The sequence below is a fragment of the Rhinopithecus roxellana genome, chromosome 2 (assembly GCF_007565055.1).
Source record: "Rhinopithecus roxellana isolate Shanxi Qingling chromosome 2, ASM756505v1, whole genome shotgun sequence".
In the NCBI taxonomy this organism is placed as follows: Eukaryota; Metazoa; Chordata; class Mammalia; order Primates; family Cercopithecidae; genus Rhinopithecus; species Rhinopithecus roxellana.
In genome coordinates, this window is record NC_044550.1 from 12,403,944 (window position 1) to 12,427,959 (window position 24,016).

Sequence of the window (24,016 nt, forward strand, 5' to 3'; positions counted from 1 at the left end):
TTTTGAAAAGCTATCCAGCATCACATTTTTTCATTGTTCTTGACACAAATCATACCTATATTTTGAAAGACTTTTACAATTCCAATCAAATGAATATACCTAAGAAACTGGAAACATTCACATTACATCAATAGAATATTATATTTTACCTTTATGGAGAGGCACAATTGAATTTATATAAATGATATAAAACATGATTTACATTTTAACTGATGACAAGTTTTTTTGCCCTCTTGACCATATGTGACTACATAACCAGTACCAAGATGAAACAAAACAACAGCAATAATTTAAAAACTGGTTAACAAAATTTGTGATCTTTCTGCCATTCCTGCAGAACAGGAAATGCCTCCAGCCATCTACATATCCACACATATATAGAAAGCAACCTCTAAAGGCCACATAGTCCAATAATCTTATCAAAATGGTAAGATTTTTCTTTCCTTCATGGGAGAATTTTACATTTATTGACAGTAATTGGCTATTTCTAAAGAAGTTAGGCTTTTTGTTTATGTTTCACATGAACAAAATCCAAGGTTACAGTTAGATTCTAAAATAACTAATTTTTATCTAATCAACTGTCTGGAAACTTACCAGACTCATGAGAAATTGTCTTAACAGTAAGAAGCTTCACACTCTCTTTATCAGACTGAGGTCTATTTGAAACAGAAAACATTAAATTAGCACCACAGTAATCAGCATTGTATGTTTGTGAAAGTACTGTGACACAAACAGAATAATGAAGATGCATATGCATATGTAATTTTCACATGTAAATGGTAGGATCTAAACAAAAAATGATATACACACACATATATCTTTCCATGGCAAGAACTTTGTCTTTTCATGCACAAATATACATATACTTTTTAGCAATTTTTACTTTTTCTGTAGTCAAGCCAGTAAATCCCTGCCACTGTCTTATAGTGGTGATTGTCAGATAAATTAAAAATTAGTATGAGTTGTGTGAAGCACTTGGCACAAGGTCCATATTACACATGTCTCCAATTCTGAATTATGGAGAGGAAGACATATAAATGTTTACAGACCTTTTGGGCTTATGCTGAATTCTGGAGATATTCCTTTTCATGAAGTCCTGAGATACTGTAGTACGGTATCTGAACTGTCTATTTTAATCAAGAGTTCTCACCTATCCGAAAGAGTTTCAAACTCTATTTCCTTTGGACATCTCGGGAGTCTCTAAGTCATATGAATAGTAATGTAGCATTATTTCTAAAGTTTACAACCTTATGAAATATAAAAACACTTGTATAAAGGTAGACCACAAACTCATGTCAACAAGGAAAACAAGGTTTGTTTTGACATGAAAAACAATTCATCATGTCTCTTTGCAGCACCTTGGTTGTTATGGTTGCTTGGATTGGTAAAATCTGCTTTATTTTAATCAAGTCAAAGTCGAATAGCCATCTACCTTAAAGGCACTGAGAAATGGCTCAAGGTAGAAGCACAATTTTCCCTGTGATAAACATTAAAAATTGTCACTGGGAAAACTATCCAAAAACTCTAGGGATTTTTCCTATGATATTTTGCCTCATAATTATATTCCTTCTTCTACTTTTTCCATTTCATCTTTTTATTTCCCATTTTACCATTCTAAGATTAAACATAATCTTATATTTGGAATTTCTCTGTTAAATGGAGAGAGTTCTGACAAATAGTCAAAGCCAATATGTAGTGCTTCTACACATTAGAAAATAATCCAAAAAAGTATAAGTAGAGTTAACAATAATTTTCACATGTAAATGGTAGGATCTAAACAGAAGATGATATGGGCTTACTTACTGATCATTTCCATTTTCTGGTGTGCCTAGAAGAAGAGGGAGTTGTTATTAGAGTTGCAAAGAAGTTGGCTGCCAAAAATCTGAGCCCCTGTAACCCGCTTACCTGCCGCCCACTCTTTTCTATACAGAGATGTTTCTAAGCCATTTTAAAATATTTTAATTTTCCCCTTGCCAAGCCATTTCTTCAGGTATGGTTAATATTTATCCTGGCATTCATGGGATAGTCCTAATTAGGTCAACTCCACTACATTTAGTTCTGGACTAATCTTGATCTTGTAGTTTCATATCACTATGTGAAATTACTGTTCATTATTGCATATCCCATGGACAACAGAAAATGTCTGTTTATTACAGTATCTCTGAAAAAATTCTATTAAAAGCATTGAAGATTTTATGCCAGAGAATTGAAATTTTGACTTTCCTTTATACATTGTTCTTTTCTGGGACACAAATCACTGTTTGTGGTGAGCTACAATGTAGATACTATATCTAATTGTATCTTAAACCCACTGATTCAGCCTCTCAAAAGAGCCCTGCAAAATGTCACAGAGGCTACTAGCTGCAACTAATCTTTTGTACTCTTTGCCAGGCTGCTTCACAACTGTCTGGTAGAAAACACCTGGGGTTTAGAGTGGGAACTCAGAATGATTCATTCTGCACAAGGACATGGCCTCCCTGGAGTGAATGTTGGTGATCAAATCTTGCATTAATCTATGGCCAATCAGGAACTGTTTAATGTGATTGCATAAGGTTTCCCTTGTTGTGCTCCTTTGCTCTGATTTTATTCCATTGCTACTCAGCTTCTGTTTCTTAGATTTCCTTTCATATTTAATCTAAATGTTGTCATTGAATATGCCCTTTGAATGTAATTCTCCTGGCCTTGACTATCCTTGTTTTAAAAAGACCTTAATTCCACTTATATTTTGGCTGCTTCTATTTCTGTCATCTTGGTTAAGATATCCAATCATAACTCTTAATCCCTAGGATTTAACCCATGGCACCATATGCTGCTGACCAATTAGACTTAACCTCATCTTTGCTCCATCACTAAGGATTTAACAGCATTTTTTTTTATTCCTATGTGTCAAATACAATATCAACTGTGATGCTAATAGCCCTGTTTTAAAGTGAGTTGATTTTTTTAATTTATAATTTTTGTGGGTACATAGTAGGTGCAGATATTCATGGGGTATAAGAGAGATTTTGATATAGGCGTGCAATGCATAGGAATCACATCATGGCAGTGGTGTATTCATCCCCTCAAGTATCCTTTGTGTTACAAACAGTCCAATTATATTCATTGAGTTATTTCAAAGTATACCATTAAGTTTATTAATGACTATAGTTGCCCCGTTGTGCTGTCAAATACTAGGTTTTATCCATAGTTCATATATTTTTGTACCCATTAACCATCTCCACTTCCCCTGCACTACCCTTCCCAGCTTCTGGTAGCCATTCTTCTACTCTCTTACTCCATGAGTTCAATTGTTTTGATTTTTTAGCTTCCAGAAATAAAAACATGGGAAGTTTGTTCTTCTGTGCCTGACTTATTTCACTTAACATAATTACTTCCAGTTCCATCCATGCTGTTGCAAATGACAGGATCTCATTCTTTTTCATGACTGAATGGACATTACTGTGTATAAGCACCACATTTTCATTATCCCTTCATCTGTTGATGGACACTTAGGTTGCTTCCAAATCTTGGCTATTGTGAACAGTGCTGCAACAAATGTGGGAATGCAGGTATTTCTTTGATCTACTGATTTCCTGTGTTAGTCATATATACGAGGCAGTGGGATTGCCGGATCATATAGTAGCTATATTTTTAGTTTTTTTTTGAGGAACCTCCAAGCTGTTCTCCATGGTGGTTGTACTAATTTACATTTCCACCCACAGTGTATGAGGTTTCCCTTTTCTCCGCATTCTCTCCAGCAAAATGTATTGACATTTTTATATGCCTGTTTTAATAATTTTTCTCTAGGAAACTATAGCAATATTCTCATTAGCAGATAGATGCAAGCCAACAGACTATTTTCTGCATTTATACCATTCTAATTTGGTTAAAGCTCAGTCCACTGTCAACCTTGTCCAGGTAAGCTTAATTTTGTATTGAAATCTCTGATTCATGTTGTCTTCCACAGAGCAGAATGGGTTTACTAATTTCTCGAACTAGATAAAGTCTCTCCCACATATTTGAAGAGTGATTAACTGCAGGTATTTAATGGTGCTAATTTAATGATAACAGTGCTGTAAATTCTGTCTCAGAAACAAAGTTAACAATAACCAAAAAGATTTGGCTACTTGTACAATTGCCAAACTTGATTTTAAAATACTTATGTCTTCAGAATAGCTATCCATAGTGGTTGGAATTTTACACATCCACAGAAGCCTCTTTAATAGAAAATGTCAACTTTTCAAATACTGTATTCTTAAATCTTCCTATGTAAACTAATTTTTAGTATAGCATTTTTTTTAACAAATAAATATAGCACATTAATTTTTACCTACCCTATATACTCAACACTCACAGGCTTCAATTTGGATAGCCGATAGGATAATAGATAGGATTGGTAGGTAGTTCAGAACCTTAGGGAAATTAAACTGACTTACAAAAATGCTGTTTCCCTTCTGAAAACTGAGCAAGGAGACATGTTTCAGACTTTAAGAAGTTTATTCACTGATTCCCAAAGAAAAAGGCATTGATTTGTTTTTACTTTTCACCAAGAACTAAAATGAACTCTGCTGCTTTGGTCTCCTAGTTTCTCCTGGTACTGTCACAATCATACTACAACTGTCCATGCAATTCACGGTCAGTAGGTGGCCTTAGGGATAACATTCATTAGTGTCCTGGGGGGCACATTGTCCATGACATAAACAAAGAATAATGCAGCTTATATTCCTTTTAAAAATAATTGCTTTTTACCTTTTAACAGTTTATGAGACTTAAGTAGAGTTTTTTAGTGACATATTTAGAATTAAAGTGGGGAAGGAGAATTCTATTTACTGTATATTTAAAAATGTAACTCAATAAGCATATAGGAAGTGCCTGCTACATATTAGGTACCATGCAATGTGAACAATATGTGATTTGTGACTTGGAGGGGTTGCCTGATTTTCAAGAGAGGTAGGCACATGGAGAAATAAGTAACTATTCTATGGTATGATAAATGATATAATCCAAATATGTAGTATTACAATTAAAGGTAGAATTCATTCTGCTTGAATAAGTGGTATGTTATGAAAAGATACAGTAAATCTGTGTTTTGAGTTGAGTCCTAATGGGTAAGTTGAAGATTCGGTGCGTTATGAAAGGTAAGAGGTGGGCTGGATATTGCAGAAGGAATAGTATGGGTGAGGGCATGGTTACGTGATACTACATTACATGACCGGGGCTGGGCTGTGAAATGGAAAGATAGTTTGGAATTAAGGTAACATGACAGCTGAGCCACGGGAGTTGAAGGGGTATTTAGATGAAGGTTGAGTAAAGAAGAGCCAAAGTTCCTGGAACAGAAAAAAAGACTGAGTAAAGACTAGAATAAATCAGAATTTAGTTAACAATAATTTATCAGTATTAGTTCACTAATTGTGACCAACATACCATCAGATCTTAATAAGCGAATAGGGGAAACTAGGTGTGGTGACTCCCTGTACTATCTTTGTACCTTTCCTGTAACTCTAAGTCTATTCTAAAACGGAAAGTTTATTTTTAAAAAGGATAAAAAATATAACATGGTCATGGAAGATACTTTCGTTGGGTGTGTCTCCAAGGAGAGCAATTAGTCACAGAACATTTTTTGAGATTATGGGCCCCTGAGCTGAATTCTTAGCAATCCCTGTCTTTATTTTCTGTTACATAGAAATGGAGTTAATCTTTACCATAGACAAGGTGTCATTTTTATGCCCTCTTTACTACCATATTCCCCTGACCACCCACAAAATTTGGGCTATTTCATTAAAAAGAATTTCCCCACATTTGATAATATCTACTAATAGTATTTAATTCCCACCCTGCAATTCACTAGCATTCAGTGGGTGTCTGTGCCCTTCATCCTTTGTTTCTATGATCAGGAAATACGACATTTCATTTCTTTCTGTAACTCCTCTCTCCCTTTAAGAATTTAAAATCAAGTTTAAACTGAGCATATATTCATTCTTCTTTCAGGAAAATAAGAACAAACACAGTTACCTACCCGGGTCTGCCTTCCAGCACATTCGGTACAAACCCACCAGAACAAATACTGAAAGTGTTATTACAATCAAAGCAATGACCACCGGCAAAATAACACCTAAAAAGAATTGGAGACGTTGTCAATTAGAGTGGCTACTGAATTTCACAGCGATAGTTTAGTAACTGAGCAAAAGCATGAGTATTTCCTTTCTTCTTTAAACATCATTCTATTAAAAACATTATATTTTAGGCAAAGATTTCTCAGATTCATGGAGTGTGCTCTAGTTGTCATTTTTGACATAACCACTTGATGTCAGTCTTGTAACCTTTCTGAAACAAAATTCCAACCTTAAGAGAGAGTGCCCCATCTTCCTGGAGACTGAAGAAGTGGGGAGATGGAAGACTGGAGAAGCAGAAGTTGTACGCTAGATTATAATTAAATCCACATTCACTCATTATATTTTTTAGTACTTTATAATGAAGTTACTGGGAAAATATATATAACCCAATTGGGATTGCTCTAGTCCTAATGCTGGCTTTCTAAAACACTCACAAATTTCTTTCTATAATAATATCTAAAAACTAGAAAAGGCATAAAATATTGTAAGTAGATATCACAGTGAAGATGATTCTGAAAAATGAACATGATTCAAGAAAGATATGTGTATGTGTGTCTGTTTGGGGGAGTGATGTTGCTGCAGTAACTTAGGGTGAGTTTTTCATATTTGTATTGCCTTCCTTCCTTCCTTGCTTCCTTCCTTCCTTCCTTCCTGATGGTTATTTCTAAGGTTAAAAGTACAGTGATAAAAGCAAGAGAGCTGTCATAGACACACAACTAAAGGAAATTAAGATGACTATTAGTTTAGCATATTTGCTTGCATACATACTCCTTATATATTTGTCAGGGGTGAGAATTGTTCTCCAATTCATCTGTAGGATGGTTTACACTTCCACTGTCAGAGTTAAATACTTGTTTTAAGTAAGTTCTGCTGATTGCATAGTAGACCTTAGGTGAAATCATTATTGCCTCCCAAAGTGAAGATGTCGTGAATCAGCAGGTCAGTAATTTCTATGATGACTTATTTAATGGAATGGGTTTACCTAAACTTAATAGAGCCTTTTATAGTAACAGTTTTGAATATAGTCTTTTAATTCTTAATTACTAAGGAAATTATTTAATATTCTGTATTCGGTCTTAGCACACACATAAATGTTATATGACATATATAGGTTTTAGTTAAAATGGAACATTTCTTAAAGGCCGTTTTTAATATTCTATGAAGGCAAACAATTTGTTTTTTGATATAATTTATTTATTGTTTTAATTATTTACTTGACAAAAATGAAATATATTCAGGGTATACAACCTGATAATTTGGAAATAATTCACTTTTACAGGGACATCTACCTGTGCATTTTGTCTTATCTGAAACTAGTGCCATAGAGTCATCCTTGGCCCTTGATTGTAATTGCTAAACACTAAGCTAAGAAAAAAAAATTGCCAAAGTGTGCTTTTTTCCTCTTCTTTCTTTCTTTCTTTCTTTCTTTCTTTCTTTCTTTCTTTCTTTCTTTCTTTCTTTCTTTCTTTCTTTCTTTCTTTCTTTCTTTCTCTCTCTCTCTCTCTCTCTCTTTCCTTCCTTCCTTCCTTCCTTCCTTCTTTTTTTTTTTTTTTTGTCATTAAGACCCGACTCACCTGTGGGAAATTTTCAGAGCAGGCAGCAGTTAGATAGTATTGTGATGGGATTGCAGGCTCAGTAAAGTTGACAAAAGGCTGCCTATAATCTGATTCCTCCCCTTTACTGGTCATATGCAAACATTCTGTATATCTACTGCCATTAATGAAGATATTGCTATTACTCACTGGAATAAGACCGGCTGGTTGCTGAAGTGCTTGCATTTTTTCCACCCTCAGTGCCTATTACTTTAAGAAAGAAAGAAAAAAAGTCACTTTTGGTTAATGTCTGCCAATCCTTGCAGTCCTCCCTCCACCCTCATTTAAAGAAGCAGCCATGATTTGTAGGTATGATGCTGCAAGTGCAAAAGATTCAGTCTCATTCTGAAGGAGCTCTGTTTTGTGAGTCAAGATTGGTAGTGTTTCCTTGGTGAAAAAGAAGGTCAGGTAGAGCAGATTTCCACTCAGACACACAGATATCATACCTTGAGACTGTGAGGTGTTTTCTGGAATTGTAACTGGTATTGAGGATACTGTACCAGTTTTAGAAGGTGATGAATCTGGTTGTAAAATGCTACCTGTATGAAAATTACAAATGCAGAATCAGACTATGGTATTAAGTCTTCATACGGGATTTATTTGCAGATTCAAACAGTTTGCCTCTCTGAAGATCTGTGAAAACTATTTATTGTCGTATAGTAGGATAAATGCAATCATAACACTAAATCATAAGTTCATCCATTCCTCCTGGAAAGATAATTAAATTTAGAATCAAAAAGCCTGAGTATCAGTTTTACATCTTCAGGAACTTGCCAAGAAAACTTCAGTAAGTTTTTTAGCGTAAGTTACAGCCTGTATAACCTACTGCATAAGATTCCTGTGGGATGTAAATCTATGCAAAAGCATTTTTCAAATTTCAGATATTATAACTTTGGGTGATGGTGTTTTTTTTTTTTTTTCTATCGCACATAGTTAAAATGATCATAACTGTACAGGACTTCAGATTTTATAATATTTATCAGTGATTGAAGAGAAAAAATTGCAGTTGAGGCTTTGGTTAGAACAATTGAGGAAAAATCAAAGAAGACTCCTTCATTTTCATTCCTGAAGTTCAGCAGCTGGTTTTATTATGTGCCTTTTCTAGAGTAACTGCTGCTTGGCTGTTTTTTTTCACTAGTGTCCATGCTCTTTGTTTTTTCCCAAGGGAAATATAAATAAAAAATGTATTGTTGTTATTTGTTTATTTAGTTAACATTTGCCATCTTCAATCAGAAGGACTGAAGCAAAATTTATAAGTAAAAATCTACTATTCAAAATCCATAGCTGTCAATAAGTTTAAAGGACATATAAATAATTAAGTATTGTATAAGTTGAAAACATGTGTTCTTGTGAATTTGGAATACAGTACAATTTGTACTTAGAAAATTTTTTGAAAATTTTTTCTCTTTCTCTTGCAGTATGAAGTGCTTTATTTAAATCACGCCTGTTTGCCTTGTCTCTTCTCTGAATTGCAAGTTCCTAGAGTGTGAGGGCCATACTTGTCAACACACCCAACATGGAGCTCTGGCCACAGGGGGTGTGCAGTAAAATGTAGCTGACACTAAGAGGCACTTCTTATGATTATGGTTCCTTGGGCGTATTGAGGCCATGTATAATTGCACCAAAGAAATTGATATTTCTATGACTGCCTTGGCTCATTCCTTCTTCACCACCCACGTTCCAGCACGCACTGCATGCTCATGCATTTTTGACATCTGTGGGTGAAGAATAATGTTCAGAGTCTGTACCGTTCTTGCCATGCAAGAGATCTGTGGGTGGAAGCTAGATATATGCCCAAAAGAACAAAGAAAAATGTCAGGCTAGTGCACTAAGCAGGCAGAAAAAGGAATATTAAATAAAAGAGTGGGAACTAGCTGAAACCTTGGTACTTTCAGCTGCCTTTTCCAGTGTCAAGTAGTTTAGTGAGGATGAATGCTCTTTCAGTTGTCTTGGTGGAGAAGAAGGTGACTGATTAAATAACCGATGATGTTAATCCTCTTGCGATTTCCCAAGGGTTAATTGTCCTACCTTATTACCAAATTCTTGTAGACAGGCTAAATGGCAGCCTCAGGACTAAGTGTAATCTGTGTGGGTCAGAACAAACTCCCAGCTTCCCTGCTTAAAACGTGCTGATGGCCCAGTGCCAGTGGTTATTGCTAATGACCCATGGATAGGCCAAAATGTTAACACTTCATAGTGGAAAGATTTGGTGGCTGCTTGAACAAAGACTTTAAATTTGTTTTGTTTTTCTTTAAACTGCAACCTTCAGTTAATAAATTATTTCTGAATCCAGCACACACACACAAACACACACACAGACACACACACAGACACACACACAGATACACACACACAACATTACTGGTCATGATCCAATAATGGAAATTAACCTGCAGTTTGAGAAGCTCTGTTTTTTAGCATGATCATATTGCTAATTATGAAATTATGGTACTTGGTTGAATCCATAAAATGTGAGCCTAATGTTATTCTTTCTGTGACTCAGATGTGGAATCCATGACATGCTCAGAGCTGATGATCGACACAGTTTTTGTTGAGACTGTATTATCCTATATTACTAACAAAATAGCACTGCCAGAGGACATACAGCAGAGCTATAGCAGAGTGGCTAAGAGCATGATTCTGAAGACAGGATACCTAGGTACAAATCTGACTCTAGCACTTACCCCTGTGGAATCTTGGGCAAGTTGCTCAACTTCTACGTGCCTGAGTTTCCACATATATACATGGAGATTATAATAGTTCTACATCATAGTATTGTGAAAATTATATGAGTAAAAATAAATTTAAACTGCTTAGAAGGGAATGTGATATTAATATGTATATATTATATATAATAATAATTTTCTATTATTATATTATGATTATTCCCCTAGAGAGTTGACCCTCCCAACCAAGGTCAGTTTGTCTAATTTTCTCAAAAATTCTAAGAGTGAAATATATGAACTTCAGCCACTTCTGTGTTTTCAGATGCTTCTTTGCTCTAGTCAAGACATAAAGGAACTGGAGAAACTGGAGTAGAATATGGTACTCTTAGATGACATAGGTTTGTTCTTGGACCCTGACATTTGGTGATTTTTACGATTACTGAATTTGTGGCTATGATATTTCAGGATTTAAGTCCAGCTTGGAAACTTCAGGTCAGAACTTGGAGCAAACTGATGAGACAGAGACCCTCAGAGTCAAGTCTGTTGTAATAATGTATATCCAAATTTACCCCATCAGCATCTGACAGTGGTACATATTTGGACCTCACTGTAGACCAATTACTTGATAAATCATTGAGAGTTTTAAAGACAGAAGAACTATCAATGTCCCAAGGCACCTCTGATTGCCATAATAATGCTCCTCACGGAACTCCAACTATAGAAAGTTTAAGTGACCAAAATTACCCACGTGTCCTCTGAAACCCATCTCTCTGTTTGTGCTGGTGCCATGTCTCTCTAAGGCTGCTCCCAGCCAATGAGTGGACCTGCCAGGAATATTAGGCTGGCTTGTCCTGGGATGAATGTGGACTGGAGGATTCCCTGATGGTCTCCCTGGAACCTCCCCTAGAATGCATGGCAGCCTAGATGCTTCTGCTCAGCCTCTGTATTCTCTCTCCCTATCACCAGGTCAGATGTGCATTTCAGTCTGGTAGCTCTTCCAGACTTTCCTTGTCCCCTCCCAGGCATTTTTTTTCTCTCTTAGGTATTTTCCCCTAATAAAATCCTTGTACTTTTAACTGAATCTTGAACTCTGCTTCTCTGAACATTCAGATTAAAGCAGTCTCCCTGGCAAGTATTTAAAAGGCCACTTCCTATTGGGAGCAGAAATGAAGCCTCCAGGAATTTTAAACTGGACTTGGAAGACTTGGGCACTGGTTCATAAGGGAAATATCTGTTTGTCTAAACGTTTTTTTTTTTTTTTTTTTTTTTTTTGAGACGGAGTCTCACTCTGTTGCCTGGGCTGGAGTGCAGTGGCGCGATCTCGGCTCACTGCAAGCTCCGCCTTCCGAGTTCACGCCATTCTCCTGCCTCAGCCTCCCTAGTAGCTGGCACTACAGGCACCCGATACCACTCCTGGCTAATTTTTTGTATTTTTAGTAGAGACGGAGTTTCACCATATTAGGCAGGATAGTCTCAATCTCCTGACCTCGTGATCCACCCACCTCGGCCTCCCAAAGTGCTTGCATTACAGGTGTGAGTCACCGCGCCCGGCCCTGTCTAAACCTTTTATTTTCTCTTTTTATTTAGGGGAAGCCTAACTCTTCCTATGGAGAATCACCCCTTCCCCACTTCATGTGGTAATATGAGATGCCCCTTTTTAATCCAACCTCAGAGTCACTATATGGCTAAAGTTCTCTCCTAAGAATTTGCCTATGTAGTGATTTTGAGTTATTCTCAGAGTGAAGCTCTAATGGGACTATCTATGGGTGTACAAAATCCCTGAAATTACTACGATGCCATCCTTCTTTTTTCTGTGAGTTTCCCTCTCAAATTTTTTTGTTTAAAAGAAATCTTGGGCAGGGCATGGTGGCTCACGCCTGTAATTCCAGCACTTTGGAAATGGTCTCTAATTGTAATTTGATAGACTATTCATGTCCCATTTTAAAAATAACTTTTCAGCCTTTGACACAAATCTTTCTCTTCTGCTTATCACATGTTCTTTATGTGGCTACCAACAGAATAGAGCAGACTCTATTGATTTTTTTTCTTTCTGGTCTCCTTGGTTGGTTCCTCCTTCTCTTTTTTCAAAATCTTTTAAATTTTTCTTCTTATATTGAGACAGGATCTTGGTCTGTCTTCCAGACTGAATTGCAGTGCTTCCCTGCAGCCTTCATTTACTGGGCTCAAGTAATCCTCCTGCTTCAGCCTCCTGAGTAGATAGGGCCACAGGTATGCACCGCCACACCCAGCTAATTTTCTCTCTCTCTCTTTTTTTTTTTTTTTTTTTTTTTTTTGTTGTTGTTGTTGTTGTAGAGATGAACCTTGCTGTGTTTCTCAGGCTGGTCTCGAACTCCTGGCCTCAAGTGATCTTCCCACCTCAGCCTCTCAAAGAGCTGAGATTATAGGCATGAACCACCACACCTGTCCCCTCTTTTTCTTTCTAAATTATAATCTTGGAGTGCCCCCTAGAGTTTAGTCCTTGGTCCTCATCTCTAATGACCCTCATTTATTTGAAGATTTCATTCAATTTCAAGGTTTAAATGCATCAATGTCACTGATTCCCCAACTTATACTTCCATCCCAGACCTTTTCCTAAGCTCCGGATTTGTAAATTCAGATACTTAACTTAGCAAGTAATACACATTTTAAACTCAACATGTTCACACTTTAACTTCCACTCTATCTGAAGCCTTCCCCTCCTAGTTTGAAGCAGACATTCCTTCCAATTGCTCAGGCCAACGACCTATTTTTGGCTCATCTCTTTCTATTCTATTCCACACGCAATCATCAGGAATATTTATTGGCTTCACCTCCGAAATAAATCTAGATTTTGAGATTTTTTGCCATCTACTCTGTGATCACCCTGGTCAAAGCCACCATCTTCTCTCTCCTGTATCCTTTCTTCAGCTGACAGTGTCTCTTCAGCTCTCTGAGGTATAAAACATGAGTCTGTTAATGTAACACTGCTGCTCAAAGCCCTCAGTGGTTCACCATTCCACTTAGAGAAAAAGCCAAAGTCCGCGCAATAGCCCAGAAAACCCTAGGTAATCTGCCTGGCAAATTCCCTGCCTCAACTCTGCCCACTTGCTTAATGCTGTCCCTTAAACATGCCAGGCCTCTCCTCAAGTTCTAGCTCTGCCTGGATGTTCTTCCTCCACATATTGGGTGACTCACTTCCTTCTTGTGTTTACTCAACTCTTTTCAGGAAGACTTACCTTGGCCACTTTTTTCAATCTTGCAAACCCTTCCCTACCTCTCCAGTGCTTGTGATCCCTTCCTCCTCTATTGCTGCACATTTTCTCTTTCTCAGATCACTTATATCTTTTAACTTACTATATAATTTAGTTAATTATTATTTTATTGGGTATAGTTTACTTTCCCTGCGAGAATATAAGAACCTCTAGGGCAAGGATCTTTATTTTGCTCACTGATATTTCCCAAGTGTTATAACAGTGTCTGGAAGTAGGGTCCATCACTATTCACTGAATGGATAAACAAACTTCTTGGCAGCAGAATTGACTACTATGAAAGATGAAGTGAATTTATGAGATTACCTTTTAATCTTAATATTGGGATTGGCACATATTTAAAATCAAGATATTATTATTGTTCTCATTCATTCGACAACAAGAACAAAAATAGAGACCTACTTTAGGACCACCACTAAATGTTGAAGAAAATATAACAGAGTATGAGAGGTAGCTGTTGCATTTAAGGAGCTCACATTTTAGTAGGGGAGGTGAGAAGCATATCCCAAAATTGACAGATGTTAAATATGCAATAAAGAACAAGTAAAACATCATGGCAAAGACCAAGGATCGAAATAGGAGAGACTATGTTATTGTTTATTAAATTTTACTTATAACTCTTTAAAAAAGGACTTGAGGAGCTTAAGCAATTTTACAGACCATAAGATGAATGAAATTGAAATAAGAAATTAGAACAAATGCAAATGAAAGAAGTAAACAGGCCCTTTCTAAGAGTTAATACCGGGTATTAACATAATTGTTGCGGTTGGCCACAAGAATGGACTTTGAGCACCCTGACACTCAGGGAAACGAGAACATGTGGTCTACTCTGGGCTTTTATTATTGGAGAGGAAAATAATCTGTTATATAAGTGATACCTGAGTGGTATAGACAATAAGTGCTATGACTATTGTTGGTGCAATTCTGTGTTTTGGAAAGGGAGCACATTGATGTAATCCTGGAGTCTCCTCTAACTAGGATTTTAGATTCTTTTCAATCCTTGGCTAGTATATATTTTCACACACAATGGCACCCCCTATCCACTTAATAGGTAAAATATCACAGGAGGAATTTTCTGCCTTCAGATGATGAAAATTAATTTCCGCTCTCATCTGACCTTACCTTTCTGACCTGGTTATACTCTTATAGCAATGCAAAAAAAAGTTTTACCTTAAATTTCCTTTGCTTTGCTTTGGGCTGTCAATGTTAGTAACCTGAGGTAATAACATCTTCTAACCCAGAAATAATGGAATAACTGAATGGAGATTAATTTACTTTAGGTAATTCTGTAGAAATATTTGTTGTAGAAAAAGGATATATTTTTCTTTTTGATTTAAATAGTAGTTTTTACAAAATTATATATGATGAGAGTGACTGAGGCACTGTGCTAATTACTTCCATATGTGCTAATTTATTTTATTCTTAAGTAAACATTCTTAATCCTGTGTTTTAAAGATGAGAGATACTGTGGCTCAGAGAGATAAGGTAATATATTCAACAGTAAGTGCAAAGCTAAGCCATAAGCCAAATATGACTCAAAACCCTTTCTGTTTTCTTTCTAATATGCCATGTAATCGATAGATTTTAAAATGTTTATCTTAGTTACTTATGGCATCATTATCAATGGAATCAATAAATTCTGTTCTTAACATTCTGAAAGTTTTGAGATACTCTTATCCCCTCCTGCATCATGAATATAGATATGAAAATATTAAGAAGGATTTTATTTTCAAACTCTTAAAAGAGACTAAGTGTCTTGCAAATATTAGCACACTTAATTATTGTATTATTAATATTTGCATTTTACAAAGTAGAAACTGATGCCTAGAGAGATTCGTTTGCCCAGAGCCACACAGCAAGTAGGTGGCAGAGCCAGGATTTGAATGCAAGCTCTAGAGTCTGTGATATCAACCCCAAAATCATGCTGCCTAAGCTGCTGCATTTCAGTAGGGATGAGTTATAAAGATAAGACTCTTATTTTTGCTACATAAAATATAATCTATTTTCAATTTAGGCCTCAATCACAAAGGCATTTTTCTTATCAAAACAAGCTAAACACTTTCCTTCAGTAGGTCAAACCAGACCATGCAGATAGACAGAAGGGGACAGGGAGAATTATTCCTAATATAGTAAATAAAGCATGTCATAGACTTTATTAGAGAACCATACCCTTTTAGCAACAGCAGGAAATGTATTGGTTCCTAAAGTGATTGCTGGGCAGCTCACCAGTGAAGACTGTGAGTTTTTATGACTTTTCAGTGCAGACTAGGGTGATGCAAGAATAGTGCAGAGCACTACTTTGAGATTCAGCAGATCTCTGAACTAGATAAGAAACCACTTTGCCATACCTGGAATCTGTACAATTTCCTAAGGGGAAGTTTGTACCAGACACTACCACATATACATTGATATATTTCTCATTCGGTAATTGAATTCTTTTATTCTCAATTAATTTTCTAAACACCTTAAAATCCTAAGTTAAAAAAAAAACTCTAGATATTACTCTGCTAGAGTTATATTTCTAGCTTGACTGGATCCTAACTAAACGACAATAGCAGGATTCTGTCATTCAAAGTTAGAAAACTCAGATAAACTACCCCTGTATAGAATGATTCAAGTTTCACTTTATGTAAGTTCCTAGAGGTCAGCAGCCAATGCCCAAAACTAAGAGTGTCAACCACAATGAATATACTCAGACAGGATGGAGCATCCTCTTGTCCAAAGGCCCGTGGTCAGGTTTGGTGGCACTTCTCATACCTGTTCTGACTTTGTTTTTCTATCAACTGTAATGACCACAATGCAACTGAGACTCTGAAACACAGTTAAGGAAAGTAAAACAGATATGTATGATGAGATCTTAAGTTATGCTAGTTGCTGTGGGAATATTGTGATGATTAATTTTGTGTGTCATACTGAATGGGCCACAGGGTGCCCAGATGTTTGGTCAAGTATTGTTCTGAGTATGTCTGTTAGGGTGCTTTTGGATAAGGCTAACATTTGAATCAGTAGACTGAGCAAAGCAGATAGCCCTCCCTGACTGGTTGCCTCTCGTCCGACCAGTTGAAACCCTGGGTAGAACAAAGAGGGAACTTTTTCTGCCTAACTCTCTTGAACTGGGACATTGGTCTTTCCCTGACTTAGGACACAAACTGAAACATTAGTTCTTCTTGGAGCTTGAGGCTGCCAACTTTGAGACTGGAACTTATGCCATCAGCTACCCTGGTTCTCAGGCCTTTGGACTCAGGCTGGAATTACTCCATCAGCCGGCCTGAGTCTTTAGACCTCTCAGCCTCTATTATTACATGAGTCAATTCTTACAATACATCTTTCTCTCTCTCTCATTCTCATTTGCTCTCTTTCTCTCTCCCCACATCCCTCTATCTATTTCCCTGTCTCTCTCTGTCTCTCGCTCTCACTGTCTGTGCACAACCTTTTGGTTCTGTTTATCTGGAGGATCCTAATACAGTTGTTTTCCCCCCAAAATTAAGGGTTAATGGCTTATTCCTTTCTCAATTCGGTAAGGCACAATGGTCCATTTTGCTCAGGGCTGAGGTCTCTTATCAATGAAATCAAATGGTTCATTTTCAAGGACAAGTTATTAGCTCTGCCTATCTGTGTGAAAATGATAAGGCTAAAGAAAAGTGAATTCCATCATTGCTTAAAATTGTTGTAATGGCTATGCAATGTTTGCATTTATCTTTAGGGAATAAGTAGCCCTTCATCACTTTTCAGTGGGTCTTTTAATCTCCTCATTAGGTCTGAACTTGGAGCAAGAAAAATGAGTAGGTAGAATAACCTGGCTGCCAAGGGGTCAATACTTTCATGAACCCTTTCTCATCTTTTAAAACTGGCTTTTTTTTTTTCCACCCAATGGTTACCTCAACCACAGCCAAAGGAGAAAACCAAAAAACAAAAAACAAAAATTACTCTATCCTCTGATCTTATGTAAGATTATCTGAAATTCACCCATAACATATTACTTTATGCCTTCATGACTACTAGAATTATTATAGTTATGTATAATATTGACTTATGTCCTTAGTAACTGCCAATGGGAGGCTCCATGTATCATTCCTCTTTTAGCTAGTGTACACATGATAGGAACAGGACGAATATTTATTAAATGCCTTGGTTAATGGTAGTTGATTAAATATACCGTTCTGTATAGTTAGCACAGGTTCATACCAAATTTGGGGCCTTACCAGTTATGTTACACTGGGCAGTTGCAGTTTGATTTTCCCCAATACTTTGAATATTGAGCATAATATTCTCATGTTAAGCATCATTAAACACAGCTTTCTATCACATATTACTGTTGTGCTATTGAATGAAATGAGTGGAGATATCTTTAGACCTTGATTGATCAATTGATCATTTCCACATAACTATAATTATCTGTTTTGATCTCTCATTTTAAAAATTAAATACATTTTTTAAAATAAATTTTATTGTATATATTTAAGGTATACAACATGATATTATGAGATACATTTAGATAGTAAAAGTTACTAGAGTGAGGTAAATGAACACATCAATCATCTTACATAATTATACATTTTAGTTGTTTTTGTGGCAAGAGCATTGAAATCCACTCATTTAGCATGAATCCCAAATACAGCACAATTGTGTTAACAATGTTCTTATGTTGTACAATAGACTCCTAGACTTTATCCCACATAACTGCTACTTTGTATCCTCTAATCTACATCTCCCCACTTTCTGTCTGTCCCTGGTAACCACTGCTTTGTTCTCTATCTCTGTATATTTGAATTTTTTCTTTTAGATTTCACATGTAAGTGAGATCATGCAATATTATTTCTGTGTCTAGCTTATCTAGCATAATGTCCTCCATGTTCATCCACGTTCTGACAAAAGGCAAGTCTCATTATTTTTTTAGGACTAAATAATATTTCACTGAATATGGAATATTATTCTTTATCCATTCACCCATTAGCAGACACTTAGATTGTTTCTACATCTTGGCTGTCATGAAAATGGGAGTTCACATAATCTTATATGGTAGTAATTTCATATCCTCTGGGTATATGCCAGGAAAAGGGATTGATGGATCACTTGGGTAGTTCTATTTTTAATTTCTTTCAAAATCTCCATACCATTTTCTTTTTTTTTTCCTTTTTTTTTTTTTTTTTGACAGAGTCTCACTCTGTCATACAGGCTGGAGTGCAGTGGTGTCATCTCGGCCCACTGCAACCCCTACCTTCCAGGTTCAAGTGATTCTCCTGCCTCAACCTCCTGAGTAGCTGGGATTATAGTCATATGCCACCACACCTAGCTAATTTTTGTATTTTTAGTAGAGATGGAGTTTCACCAGGTTGGCCAGGCTGGTCTCAAACTCCTGACCTCAGGTGATCCTTGTGCCCCAGCCTCCAAAGTGCTGGGATTACAGGCATGAGCCACGGCACCCAGACAAAATCTCCATACTATTTTCTATAATGGCTGCACCAGTATGCGTTTCCATCAACAGTATACACGAGTTCCCCTGGCTGATAAAAGGTGGAAAGATCTTGAATCAACAACCTAAATCATAACTAAAAGAACTAGAGAACCAAAAGGAAACAAACCCCAAAGCTGTCAGAAGACAAGAAATAACCAAGGTCAGAGTGGAACTGAAGGAGATAGAGACACGAAAAAATCTTCAATAAATCAATGAATCCAGGAGCTGGCTTTTTGAAAAAATTAATAAAATAGATAGACTACTATCTAGACTAATGAAGAAGAAAGGAAAGAAGAATCAAATAGACAAAATCAGAAATGATAAGGGGGATATCACCACTGACCCCACAGAAATACCGACAACCATCAGAGAATACTATAAACACCTCTGTGCACATAAGGTAGAAGAAATGGGTAAATTCCTGAACACATACACCCTCCAAAGACTGAACCAGGGAAAAACTGATCCCTGAATAGACCAAAAATGAGTTTGGAAATTGAGACAGTAATAAATAGCCTACCAAGCAAAAAAAAAAAAAAAAAAAAAAAAAAAAAAAAAAAAAAAAACAAAAACAAAAACAAACAAACAAAAAAACCCTGGTACCAGATGGATTTACAGTTGAATTCTACCAGAGGTACAAAGAAGAGCTGGCACCATTTCTACTGAAACTATTTTAAATAATTGAAAAGGAGGAACTCCTCTGTAACTCATTTTATGAGGCCAGCATCATCCTGATACCAAAACCTGGCAAAGACACAACAAAAAAGTAAAACCTCAGGTCAATATATCTGATATACATCAATGCAAAAATCCTCAGTAAAATACTGGCAAACTGAATCCAGCAGCACATCAAAAAACTTATCCACCATGATCAAGCTGGCTTCATCACCAGGATGCAAAGTTGGTCAACATAAGCAAATCAATAAATGTAATTCATCATGTAAACAGAACTAAAGCCAAAAGTCACATGATTTTCTCAATAGATGCAGAAGAGGCCTTCAATAAAATTCAAAATTGCTTTATGTTAAAAACTCTAAATAAACTGGGTGTTGAAGGAACATACCTCTAAATAATAAGAGTCATATATGACAAACCACAGGCAATATCATATTGAATGGGCAAAACCTGGAAGAATTCTTGAAAACCAGCACAAGACAAGAATCCCCTCTTTTACTACTCCTATTCAACATAGTATTGGAAGTTCTGGTTAGGGCAATTAGGCAAGAGAAAGAAATAAAGGATATTCAAATAGAAAGAGAGGAAGTCATATTATCTTTGTTTGCAGATGACATGATCATGTACCTAGAAAACTCCATTGTCTCAGCCCAAAAGCTTCTTAAGCGGATAAGCAACTTCAGCAAAGTCTTGGGATACAAAATCAATGTGCAAAAATCGCTAGCATTCCTATACACCAACAGCAGGCAATCAGAGAGTCAAATCATGAATAAACTCACTTTCACAATCGCTACAAAGAGAATGAAATACCCAGGAATACAACTAACAAGGGAAGCAAAGAACCTCTTTGAGGAGAACCACAAACCACTGCTCAAGGAAATCAGAGAAGACACAAACAAAGGGAAAAACATTCCATGCTCATGGATAGGAAGAATCAATATTGTGAAAATGGCCATACTGCCCAAAATAACTTATAGATTCAGTGCTATTCCCATTAAGCTGCTATTGACATTCTTCATAGAATTAGGAAAAAAATTGTTTTAAAATCCATATGGAACCACAAAGAACCCAAATATGCAAGGCAATCCTCAGCAAAAAGAACAAAGCTGGAGGCATCACCTTACCTGACTTCAAACAATATTACAAGGCTACAGTAACCAAAACAGTATGGTGCTAGTACAAAAACAGGCACATAGACCAATGGAACAGAATAGAGAACTCAGAAATAAGACCACACACCTAAAACCATCTGTTCTTCAATAATCCTGACAAAAACAAGCAATGGGGAAAGGATTTTCTATTTAATAAATGATGTTGGGAGAGCTGACTAGCCATATGCAGATAATTGAAACTGGACCCCTTCCTTACACCTTATACAAAAATTAACCCAAGATGGATTAAAGACATAAATGAAAACTATAAAAACCCTAGAAGAAAATCTAGGCAATAGCATTCAGGACATAGGCACAAGCAAAGATTTCATGATGAAAATGTCAAAAGCAATTGGGACAAAAGCAAAAATTGATGAGTGGGGTCTAATTAAACTAAAGACCTGCTGCACAGCAAAAGGAACTATCATCAGAGTGAACAGACAACGTACAGAATAGGAAAAAAATTTTGCCATCTATCCATATGACAAAGGTATAATATCTAGACCCTTCAAGGAACTTAAACAAATAAACAAGAAAAAAAAAAAAACATTAAGAAGTAGGCAAATGACATGAACAAATGCTTCTCAAAAGAAGACATTCATGCAGCCAACAAACATATGAAAAAAGCTCATCATTGATAATTGGAGAAATGAAAATCAAAACCACAATGAGATACCATCTCATGCCAGTCAGAATTGCGATTGTTAAAAAGTTAAGAAACAACAAATGCTGGTGAGATTGCAGAAAAAAAGGAATGCTTTTACACTCTTGGTAGGTGTGTAAATTAGTTCAACCATTGTGGAAGACAGTGTAGCAATTCCTCAAAGACCTAGAAGCAGAAATACCATTTGGCCCAGCAATCCAATTACCGGACATAAACTCAGAGGAATATAAATCATTCTATCATAAAGTTACATGCATGCATATGTTCATTGCAGCACTGTTCACAATAGCAAAGATATGGAATCAACCCAAATGTCCATCAAGATAGACTGGATAAAGAAAATCTGGTATATATACACCATGGAATACTGGGTATCCATAAAAAGTAATGAGATCATGTCCTTTGCAGGGATATGGATGGAGCTGGAAGCCATTATCCTCAGCAAATGCATGCAGAAACAGAAAACCAAACACTGTATGTTCTCACTTATAAGTAGGAGCTGAGCCATAAGAACACATGGACACATAGGGCAGGGGACAACACACACTGGGGCCTATCAGTGGTGGGAGAAGTGTGCAGGGGAAGAGAGAGCATTAGGAGTAGTGAATGGATGCTGTGCTTAATACCTAGGTGATGGGATGATCTATGCAGCAAACCACCATGGCACATGTTTATCTATGTAACAAACCTGAACATCTGCACATCCTGCACATATACTCTGGAACTTAAAATGAAAGTTGGGGGAAAAAAAGAATTCCCTTGTCTTCACACCCTTGCCAACATTTGTTGTCTTTTGACTTTTTGATAATATCTATCCTAATAGGTGTGAGGTAGTATCACATAGTGGTTTTGATTTATATTTCCGTGATGATTAATGATGTGGAGCATCATGTGCCAACATAATCATGTGCCAACATGCACATGTTGGCAGTTTTCATGTCTTCTTTCACCAAATGTCTATTCAGAGTCTTTTGTCCATTTTTTAATCTTGCTATTTGTCTTTCTACATTTGCATCTTAACCCCTTATCAGGTATATGGTTTACAATTTTTTTTTCACAATTCATACTGTGCTGTTCTATTTTACTGATTACTTCCTTTGCTGTGCAGAAGCTTTTTAGTTTGATGTAGTCCCATTTATTTATTTATTTTTGATTTTGTGGCCTGAACTTTTGGTCTGATTTAAAAAAAAAAAAAAAAAAAACCTTGCTGAGGCCAATGCCCAGCAGATTTTCCCCTATGTTGTCTTCTAGGAGTTTTATAGTTTCTGCTTTTACCTTTCAGTTGATTTTTGTGCATAGTTTAAGATAGAGTCCAACTTCATTCTTTTGCATGCAGAAATCCAGTTTTTGCAGCACCATTTAGTGAAAAGACTATTATATACCCATTGTGTGCAGTTGGTGTCTTTGTAAAGAATTTGTGGACAATAAATGTTTGGATTTATTTCCAGGATCTTTATTCTGTTTCACTGGTCTATGTGTCTGTTTTTATGCCAGCACCATATTGTTTTGTTTATTATAGATTTATAATATAATTTTAACTCAGGAAGTGTGACGCCTCCAACTTTGTTTTTTTCTTTTCAGAATTGTTTTGGCTATTTGGAGTCATTCATGTTTTCATACGTATTTTTGGAATTTTTTTCATTTCTGTGAAGAATGACCTTGAGATTTTAACAAGGATTGTGTTGAATCTATGTATTGCTCTTTGACATTTTAACAATATCAATTCTTCTGATTCATAACTACAGGGTATCTTTCCATTTATTTCTGTCTCCTTCAATTTCTTTTATCAATGTTTTCTCTTTTTCAGTATACAGATGTTTCACTTGCTTGGTTAAATTTATTCCTGAGGACAGACGGTCCTCAACTTACAAGTTTTAACTTTACCATGGGGTTTAAGACATAACCCCATTGTAAGCTGAGGAGCATCTAGACTTGTGATGGTTTGACTCAACAATTTTTCAACTTTAATATGAGTTTATCAGGGTATCGAGTGAATTTTTTACATACAACATTTTCAATGTATGATGGCTTTATCAGAATGTAACCCCATGGTAAGTCAGAAAGCATCAGTAATTTTTTATGGTACCATAAATGAAATTTTTTTTTCAGTTAGATTGTTATTTGTATATGAAATGCTACTGACTTGTGTATGTTAATTTTGCATTTTGCAACTTTACTGAATTCATTTATTAGTTCTAACAGTTTTTTTTTTCTGTGGAATCATTACATATAAGATTGTTTCATCTGCAAATGGAGTTCTTTTTTCTTTTTGATTTCAATGCCTTTTATTTCTTTTTCTTGTATGATTGCTCTTGCTAGTACTTCTGGTACTCTGTTGAACAGAAGTGACAAGAGTAGGCATCCTTATCTAGTACTGTGTCTGAGTGGAAAAGCTTTTAACTTTTCCCCATTGATTATAATTGTAGCTGTGGGTTTTTCATAAATGATTTTATTATATTGAGAAACATTCCTT

The 24,016-nt window shown here is 36.1% G+C and overlaps 1 protein-coding gene across 3 annotated transcripts in view; it reads right to left on the reverse strand.

Annotated features, from left to right (window-relative positions):
* EMCN (endomucin) overlaps window positions 1-24,016 on the reverse strand; it is a 120,673-nt gene that overhangs the window by 19,791 nt on the left and 76,866 nt on the right. For all 3 annotated transcript variants that reach the window (XM_010381391.2, XM_030922491.1, XM_010381388.2), the window contains 5 exons: window positions 8,131-8,223; window positions 7,835-7,894; window positions 5,996-6,091; window positions 1,804-1,828; window positions 595-656 (listed from right to left, as the gene is read on the reverse strand). In XM_010381391.2, coding sequence (XP_010379693.1) covers window positions 595-656; window positions 1,804-1,828; window positions 5,996-6,091; window positions 7,835-7,894; window positions 8,131-8,223 — 336 coding nt within the window. The remainder of the gene's footprint in view (window positions 1-594; window positions 657-1,803; window positions 1,829-5,995; window positions 6,092-7,834; window positions 7,895-8,130; window positions 8,224-24,016) is intronic.